Below are 9,643 nucleotides of genomic sequence, written 5' to 3'. Positions count from 1 at the left end.
AACCTCAAGGATTTTTGGGGAAATGGAAATTTGTTTTTCCTCACAAATAAGTTAACAATGCCTTCCTTAACTCAAAAAGGAGTGTTTGGGTATGGGAATGTATCTTGGGTGAGAACTTCAAACACTCTGTATAGGGCTCCCCAATGGCAAGAAAACCTCTTTTCTCTGTTTAGCTCATTCAGAGTAGACATTCTATCAGGAATGTATTAGAGACTACAAAGGAAAGGAAAACAATAATACTCCTTTTTTTTTCCTCATCCTCACTGAATGATACGGCAGGTGGAGTGGAGTCCGAAGGAAAATAGATTTCTTCCCTCCCATCCTTACCAAATATGTAGTGCTGCCTATAATGCGGCCCCATCATAGATGAACAGTTGAAAAAAAAATCTAAAAACATAACGAAGGTAGTTCAGAACTGCTGATAGAGATGATTTAACAAAAGAGACAGACAAAAAAATTTTTAACACTATAATTATAAAGTTGAAGGCACATCCTTGGCAGAAATATGATCAATTACATGCTTATGAAAAACAAACTACCGAATATCTTAACTACAGTAGATGGATATTGCACAATATTGTCCACTGCTGTTTTGGGTATCAAATAATCAATGTTTAACAATGGTTAGCTAAACATTTCTTTAACTAAAAACATAAGGTTGAGACTCCTGGTTCTGGCTACAAAAGGCATTTATTATCAACACCGTTAAAGAAGCACTTTTAACTGAAGAACAAGAACTCATGCTTTGTGCTCTATCTGGTTTATTCAAACCAGATGGAGGGACTGCAGAAAGTTAATGTAAAAATAGGTAATAATTTGGCATGAATCTATATTTTTTCTATTTTGTAAAATAATACTTTAAAATATAGAAAAGAAACAAAACAAACAAAAACCCAAAAGGAGTGATTCCAGGAATGTCTTTATTCTTTTTAAAATAACCAGTAACCAGATGCCTCACCCAGAGAAAATAACAAAATGGAGTAAAATAAATATCAAGAAAAATGAGTTCAAAGCACGATCCATAAGTAATAGAAAAAAAATCTCTTAACACACATTTTTGATTTTAAGCTGTATACAGAAAAATATGCACACTTAAAAGTTTTAGAAACATCTTGTCCACAGTGCTATTTTAAGCATTCTATATATCTAAATACAGAATATTATTAAAAAAATTAAAATATAAAATTACATGTTCACGAGGCATGAAATTTGACATTCTAAAATGCTGATACTAAACTAGGAAAAATAACATTTCTATTTTCACAAATGACAACCATACGTCTTGAGACTACAACAACTACTCCTCTAGCTGTGTTTAATCTTTGAAATTCAAAAGGCATCTTTGGATATTTAAGTTTAAGGTGCCCCATAGGTGAGTCTGAACCAGCACTGGATATTAAAGTATCCTTGTTATCTCAGACTAAGGGCATGGTTGCTGAGTGAATACAGAAGAGTGATAAATGAAATACATATAGAGAACTTCCAATATTCAAATATCAAGTTCAAATATAAATCCATTTCCCTTCAGTATGGTAATATGTGCATATGTATGTATATGTACATATATAAGTGTATATATATGTGAATACACACAAACACACATTTATAAAATTTGTTCTCATTAGTAACTCCTGACTTAAAGCTAGCTACTAACTGAAAGCAATATTTTTGATTCTCTCCATAATCACATCTTTCTCCTGTGAATAGTCTCTCTCTGAAGCTAATGAAAGTTCAAGATTGCAAAAAAGACTTGTGGTAGAGGATTCAAATGTGGCTACATGTTACTTAAAGCAGGACTCTTTCTAAACAGCATGTTTTCTGTTCTTGTAGTAAGAGCTGACGTTATATCTTTGATTATTTCAAGACTACAAGCTGCTATTCCCGCTGTCCCATAATATGCATACAAGACCAACAGGATGACTCAAAGGCACACATAATAATGGAAGAGTAACTGGCTGTGTTCAACTGCTTGAGGTGTGTGGGAGAGAGAAGGAGGGATGCTTCTTTTTTCAACATTTGCCTTATCAGCTGTGTCTTCTAGAAGAAACAAATTGTGTTATAAAAGACAGGCCACTGGAATTAAAATGATAAATAATAAAACTCAAACTGAAAGCATGGAGGATGGCATAGTCATTGGAAGAGCCTAGATTTACAAACTCATTAATATTTCATTGAAAAGGGTTTGCCTTTCTAGATCAATAGCACCTTCATCAAAAGTTTCAGTTCTCTCTTTGAGACAGCTGAGACAGAAATTAGATCTTTTCTAAATCTGAAAGACAGCATGGAATAAAGTTGTAAACTTTCCGTGTGTATACATGAAAGGATAAAAGAGAAAATGGGTAGGAAAGGAAGAACTACATCTCCTACTCCCACCTGATTTTAAGACTCTGCTTTAGAAAAATGATTTTTTGTATTTATTACTGACATCAAGGGGGAAAAAAGAACTAACATTTACTGAGTACAAATCCTATGTGTCAGATGTTGGGTTAGCAGCACCTTTGCTTATGGTAATGAGAACAAAATGTTAGAAATTTACTTATGGGTCCTCTTCATTTACATATTCTGCATATGAAATCCATCTTGTAACAAACAAATAAATTTAAATAGTCTTATAAGAACAAGATCTCTGACCAGTGTGTTAGCTACCAGGCACTCACAAGGGAATTTCTAAATCCATTTAGCAATGGGAACAAGCTCCTAAATTTGCCAACCACACTAACTAGGCAAGTTCAAATGTTTTATTTAAACTAGAGAAAAGTATATATTTGGCTAAAAAGCATCATAACCTAGGGAAATTTTTGTTTCTGTATTATGATTTTACTGTATATTTTGGTAAATGGAGCTTTGTGTAATAGCATTATTTTAAAAGTCTTTTTGAGAGGTTATCTGAAACACTAAAAGATAAATAAAATCTATTAAATTATATATACTAGCAAAGTGATTGTACTCAATTCAAAAAATACAAATTTAGGCCAGGCATGGTGGCTCACGCCTGTAATCCCAGCACTTTAGGAGGCCAAAGCAGGCAGATCACCTGAGGTCAGTAGTTCCTTAAGACCAGCCTACCCAACATGGTAAAACCCCATCTCTACTAAAAAATAGAAAAATTAGCTGGGTGTATTGGTGGGTACCTGTAATCGCAGCTACTCGGGAGGCTGAGGCAGGGAGAATTGCTTAAACCCAAGAGGCAGAGGTTACACTGAGCTAAGATGGTGTCACTGCACTCCAGCCTGGGCGACAGAGTAAGACTCCATCTCAAAAAAGAAAAAAAAAATTAGTGAATCCAAGTAATTTTATATGACCTGTATGTGTTAAAGATAATAGTGTTAATCTTTGAAAATCTGTTGAGCAGAAGAGGCTAATGTTAAGTTTCCGGACTGAGATCAACAGACTACGAGAACAACTTAGAGCCCAACTCGGCAGGAGTGAAATGAAACTGAGCACAGAGCTAGGAAAGTTGAAGGAATAATTTGATTTACTTTTTACTACAGTGGAAAGATAGGAGACAGGGAACCCTACAGAACTTTAAGGTCTTTTGAGCTACAAAATGTAAAAAGGAGCAAAATATTAGAACAGTTGCCAGTTATTTTTAATCAATGAAAAACCACCTAAACTTGGTTAGCTTAAAAGAAAATAACAAAAGCATCTAAAAAAGCAACTGCAAGGACAAGGATGCAGGGAGAATGGGGGAAAGAAAGCCTGTAATAAATAAGGCACATCTATTTTTAAATAGTTTCAACTGTTTTCCTTCTAAAACTAGATGCTTTATACACAGTGCTTTGAATGTCATTGCTCCCCAATGAGGCAGGGATACAGGCTTGAGAGTATCTTCAATATCTTGAATTCAATAGCATGAATATCTTCAGCTCTCAAATATTCAAATTTTTAAATATCTTCTTCTTAGGCTCTTTTTTGGTCAAATAAAAAAAATATCACTTTAGCAGCAGTTCAGCAATCTCTAATTGTAGGGCTTGTTGTAAACCTCACTGCTCTACCTTATCTGTTGTTAGTGAAAACAAAAATATACTGGAAATCCAGTTTAAATAAAGCTAAGTTCAGGGCTGATGCCTTGAAAAAGGTATTTTTGCCAATAGATAAACACAACTCAAAAAGAATCTCTAATGCAAGAGCACGAGACCAACATAAAATCCTTCTACAGTATTTTGAAAAGTGAAGGTAACATCATGAATGCTGTATCAGTGCATGACAAGATAAACCAGCAGCACTCTCTGTGGCCTTTCATAATGTAGTGTCATCATCTTCCCTGAAGTTACCCACCAGGAGTGAATGCTTGTCAGGTTCACTGGTAACAGCGCTGTTTAGGGAGCGTTTATCAGACAGTAGTGAGTTTATAGAGGCTCTGCTATAATTAACAATCCGGTCCAGCAAACCTAGTTTAGGAGAATTTCTTGAGGTATCATCTATTCCAACATGAACGCTGATTTCTGAAGGACTCTTCTGTCCTATCTGGCTCCGGGCAGGCAGTTCATAATTCTCATAAGTTGGTTTCCTGTAACTGGACACATGCAAAAGTATGCCAGTTTGAAATAACTGAAAGTAAATCAGATGCTTGCTATGTGCACAAAAGAAAGGAGATTTGCCTGGTATGAAATGTATAAAGGTGATCACTGGTAGGAAAATAGCTTGAAATGAATTGTGTAGAGTCACATCATCAGAAATCCTACTTCTCAGAGCTACTGAGCTATATTTTATCCCACTCAGTCAGTGCTTATTGTTGCTATGCATAAAGTACACAAAGTAACAATTACATAACAATTACAGAGTCTTGCTCTGTCACCTAGGCTGGAGTGCAGTGGCATGAGCTCAGCTCACTGCAACCTCTGCCTCTCGGATTCAAGAGATTCTGCTGCCTCACCCTCCAGAGTAGCTAAGATTACGGGCGTCCGCCACCAGGCCCAGCTAATTTTTGTATTTTTAGTAGAGATGGAGTTTCACCATGTTAGCCAGGCTTATCTTGAACTACTGACCTTAGGTGATCCGCCCGCCTCCCAATGTACTGGGATTACAGATGTGAGCCACCGCACTAGGCCACTAATAATAATTCTTATTAAGAATGATTTGGGCTTATCATTGATCAATACAAGAATGAAGCCTACCAAGAATGACTGGATGATAAAAGGAATACAAAATACACATGTGAGCAAGCTATCATACTTACAGTTTAAGGAAGAGAGAAGAAAGTACTACAGAAACAGATGAAGCAGCCATTGCTGCAGATCCCATCCAGGGCTGCAAAACCAAACCAATGGGCATAAAAACTCCTAGGAAACCAGGATGGATTAGTTAGAGTAGATAATACTAAACAGATTATCAATGTGTTTCTAACATACATACAAATCATATCTTTGATATTTCTCCAACATTTATCCTTTTGGTGATGGAGATTTTTGTTGTTGCCATTTTTTCACTAATAGAGTGTTGCTGTTAAAATTCTTATACATGTCTCACCATGCCAATATTTCAGAGTTTCTCTAGGGTATATACCTAGGGGTGAAACTACTGGGTCATAACATGGGCACATCGTCAACTTAACGTGGATATTCTTCAGTTGTTCTCCAAACTGGGTGTAGCAATTCCTACCAATAACGTATAGGAGTTCATGTTCTACAATCTCATCCACACTTGGTATTGACAGACATGTGAGTGTTTGCTCATATGATTAAGATGAAATAGAATTTTATATATACTTTTTTTTCCTTTTTTTCTTTTTGTTTTTTTTTTTGAGACGGAGTCTTGTTTTCCAGTCACAGGGCTGGAGTGCAGTGGTGCAATCTCAGCTCACTGCAACCTCCGCCTCCTGGGTTCAAGAGATACTTCCGCCTCAGCCTCCCGAGTAGCTGGGACCACAGGTGCATGCCACCATGCCCGGCTAATTTTTGTATTTTTAGTAGAGATGGGGTTCCACCATGTTGGCCAGGATGGTCTCAATCTCTTGACCTGTGATCCACCCACGTTGGCCTCCCAAAGTGCTGGGATTACAGGCTGAGCCACTGTGCCAGGCCTAGAATTATATTTTTCTACCCTTTTTCTTGGTTAGACAGAGTCTCGTTCTGTCACCCAGGCTGGAGTGCAGTGGCACAATCTTGGCTCACTGTAACCTCTGCCTCCCAGGTTCAAGCAATTCTCCTGTCTCAGACTCCCAAGTAGCTGGGACTAAAGGCGCATGCCACCATGCCAGGCTAATTTTTTGTATTTTAGTAGAGATGGGGTTTCATCGTGTTGCCCAGGCTAGTCTCAAACTCCTGAGTTCAGGCAATCTGCCCGCCTCAGCCTCCCAAAGTGCTAGGATTACAGGCGTGAGCCAGTGCGCCTGACTTATTTTCCTACTTTTTCTATAGTGATCATGTATTACTTGTGTCATTCTTTTTTTTTTTTCTTTGAGACAGGGTCTCGGCTCTGTCACCCAGGCTGGAGTGCAATGTACAATGGTGTGATCTCGGCTTACTATAACCTCGCCTCCTGGGTTCAAGTGATTCTCCTGCCTCAGCCTCCTGAGTAGCTGGGATTACAGGTGCATGCAACCATGCCTGGCTAACTTATATAATTCTTCAAAAATGACTTGCTCCATGAATTAATCTTACTGAACTTAGATTGTTCTTTTGCTCTTTGTCCTCTCAGCATTTGTGTGTCGTTGCTGATAGACAGTTTTGTAATTGTTCTCATGTCATTTCATGTCTTTCCTTGGCTCTCAAACAGGAGAGAACAAGAAGAAAATGATAATTATTTCTCTTATGTCATTACTAACTCCTACCAGATCCCTAAGTTAGGAGATTCTCAGATGCTTATTAAATAACTCTAACTTCCTTTTTCTCAGTTATATTCCTTTGTTCACTCTCTCTCTCGTCTCTCAACCTAAAAAAAAACCAGTTGACTATAACAGAATATTAAGTGAAGAGCAGAAAATTCTCTGTATGCTACAATCACAACTATATAACAAGACAAAAAGTGATGCAGAGTTAAAAAAAAGACTAGAAGAAAATATACTTGTATAATTCTTTAAAAATCACTTGCTCCATGAATTAATCTTGCTAACAGTATTTGTGTTTGAGTAGTCAGATTAAAGGTAAATCTGTTTAGAAAAAAAAATTAATTAATAAGCAAACAAATACATATCTCTGTGCAAATATATGGAGAAATAGATGAAGCAATGTGGCAAAATATCATCAGTTGGTGAGTTTAGATGAAAGGCATACAGATTTTCATTGTAACATTTTTTTCAATGTTTTTGTACGTTCGAAATTTTTCAAAAGACAAAGTTGAAGGCTGGGAGTGGTGGCTTATGCCTGTAATCCCAACACTTTGGGAGGCCGAGGTGGGTGGATCACCTGAGGTTAGGAGTTCAAGGTTGCAGTGCGCCGAGATTGCACCACTGCACTCCAGCCTGGGCAACAGAGTAAGACTCCATCTCAGAACAAACAAACAAAAAAGTTAGAGGGGAAAAAAATCTGTCAGAATGCTTATATACTCTTAAGCTATGACAAACACTACTGAAAATTAAAATGATTGATTTTAACATTGCCTTTTACCATGCCAGCAGGCTACAAACAAAAAACTAAGCTCAAAACTAAGAAGAAGAAGACAGGCTTCCAATGTTAGGTCTCTAATGACTTCAGTGGAAAAAGTGATACTAGTTAAGAGTCACATACCAGCAGCTATGGGAATTCCAACCAGATTATAAATTAGAGCAAAGACAAAATTTATTCGAATCCTCTTGACTGTCTTTCTTGATAAGTCGATACTTGCCACTACATCCAGAAGATCATTCTGAGAACAGAAATATTTGTGATATTAGTAAGAGACTCTAACTGAACCAGTAACTTTTACATTTGATACTGTGTATATTGAAGATTACATCTACCTTAGGGTAATATGTGAATTAACTACAAATCTCAGATAATGCTAAAACTTGGACTCAGCCTCAGAAGGTGTTTTTTAGAAATTTTCCTCAAGGTTCTGAAAATACTATTGGGGTACATGCTGGCACAAGGATTAAATCTACTATAAATAATCTCAGCAACTATTTGTTGAAGATCATTTTATTCTAAATCCATTCTTAATCTTATTCTTCACTTTAGAAACTTATAATTCTTACTTGCTTATTAGCTGCATTGAGAAAGTCAGGGGGTAATTAGCACAACTTCCCATACTCCCACTCCGTATTCTCAAAATCTTAATGGCTGAGAGCATGAAATTTAAGACAGAATTGTTGTGCTCAATATACTTTATGACACTATCATTGACCATGTAGGGCAGTCTCATACTCCTCAAAGGTCAGGCCATGGCACTTACCCTTATCAAAACCACATCAGCTGCTTCAATGGCTACATCTGTGCCTGTGCCAATGGCAATTCCCACATTAGCCATTGCCAGAGCCGGGGAGTCATTGATTCCATCTCCCACCATTGCTACCCGTTTCCCCTCCTCTTGAAGTTGCTTCACTTTAGCAACCTTGTGAGAAGGTAGAACTTCAGCAAACACCTTAGTAATGCCAACCTATGTGAGGAAAATAAACTCAATTCACTTCAAAAAAATAATAATCAGTACCTGAAACATAACTGAGCAATAACAAGCCATCAGTTTTCACCCACCAGATATCCACACTTTAAAAGACTGATAAAATCTAATGATAGCAAGAATGTGGATAAATGAGCTCTCTTATATACCGGAGGCTGATGTGTAAACTGGGACTCTTTTTGGAGGGCATCAGGTAGCATCTATCAAAGTGAGAGCATCATTTGGTCTAGCAGTTCCACGTCTAGCTCTATTTTGGACAGACTTGTACATGTACAGAAAGATACATGTCCAAAGATGTTCATCATTGCCTTGTTTGCAAAAACAAAATTTTCAAAACCATCCAAATGTCCATCGTTAGGGAAATGGTTAAATAAATTATAATATATCCATACCATAGAATTTCATGCAGCAGTACAGAAAGAATAAAATAACTTTCTTTCTTTTTTCTGAGATGGAATCTCACTCTGTAACCCAGGCTAGAGTGCAATGGTGCAATCTCGGTTCACTGCAACCTCTGCCTCCTGGGTTCCAGCGGTTCTCCTGCCTCAGCCTCCTGAGTAGCTAGGATTATAGGTAGCACCACCACACCAGGCTTATTTTTGTATTTTTAGTAGAGATGGGTTTCACCATGTTGGCCAGGCTGGTCTCCAACTCCTGACCTCATGGGATCTGCCTGCCTTGGCCTCCCAAAGTGATGGGATTATAGGCATGAGCCGCCATACCCTGCCAAAATAACTTTCTATGTTCAGATATGGATGAAGCTCCAAGGTACATTGTTACATAACAAAAACAAACTACTAAACAATCTGTTCAAAATGATCTGATGTTGAAAAGACCAGAATTATACTGTATATGTACTCTGTATATGCACATATGTGCATATGAAAAAGTGGCAGTGTGGGGGTCAGTAGGACTGGACGGAGAGCATGGGGAAAAAAGGACATTTTTACTTTATATCCTTCTGTATTTTTTACACAAGAATGTATTAATACATTACTTGCATCAAGAAGGGAGAAGGCACTCCAAAGTTAAAAAGATTGAAAAATTTAGAGGTAAGGCAAATGTGGGAATCAGGAGCAGAAAAATGGCATGTTAAAGTAGTACATTA

General features: G+C 37.3%; 1 protein-coding gene across 7 annotated transcripts in view; it reads right to left on the bottom strand.

Annotated features, from left to right (window-relative positions):
- Positions 1–453: 453 nt before the first annotated feature.
- Positions 454–9,643, bottom strand: part of ATP7A (ATPase copper transporting alpha) — a 175,315-nt gene continuing 166,125 nt past the window's right edge. For 3 of the 7 annotated variants that reach the window (XM_078363608.1, XM_078363607.1, XM_078363609.1), the window contains 5 exons: positions 8,311–8,514; positions 7,668–7,785; positions 5,180–5,282; positions 4,279–4,516; positions 454–2,037 (listed from right to left, as the gene is read on the bottom strand). In XM_078363608.1, the coding sequence (XP_078219734.1) occupies positions 1,876–2,037; positions 4,279–4,516; positions 5,180–5,282; positions 7,668–7,785; positions 8,311–8,514 (825 nt within the window). In that variant the 3' untranslated portion in view covers positions 454–1,875. Of the gene's footprint in view, positions 4,517–5,179; positions 5,283–7,667; positions 7,786–8,310; positions 8,515–9,643 lie in introns of all 7 variants that reach the window. The other 4 variants (XM_078363611.1, XM_078363610.1, XM_078363612.1 and 1 more) reach the window with 2 other exon arrangements.

Source organism: Callithrix jacchus, chromosome X (genome assembly GCF_049354715.1).
Source record: "Callithrix jacchus isolate 240 chromosome X, calJac240_pri, whole genome shotgun sequence".
Taxonomy (NCBI): domain Eukaryota; kingdom Metazoa; phylum Chordata; class Mammalia; order Primates; family Cebidae; genus Callithrix; species Callithrix jacchus.
Note: the sequence above shows the minus strand (reverse complement) of the source record. Positions and strands in the feature narration are given on the sequence as shown.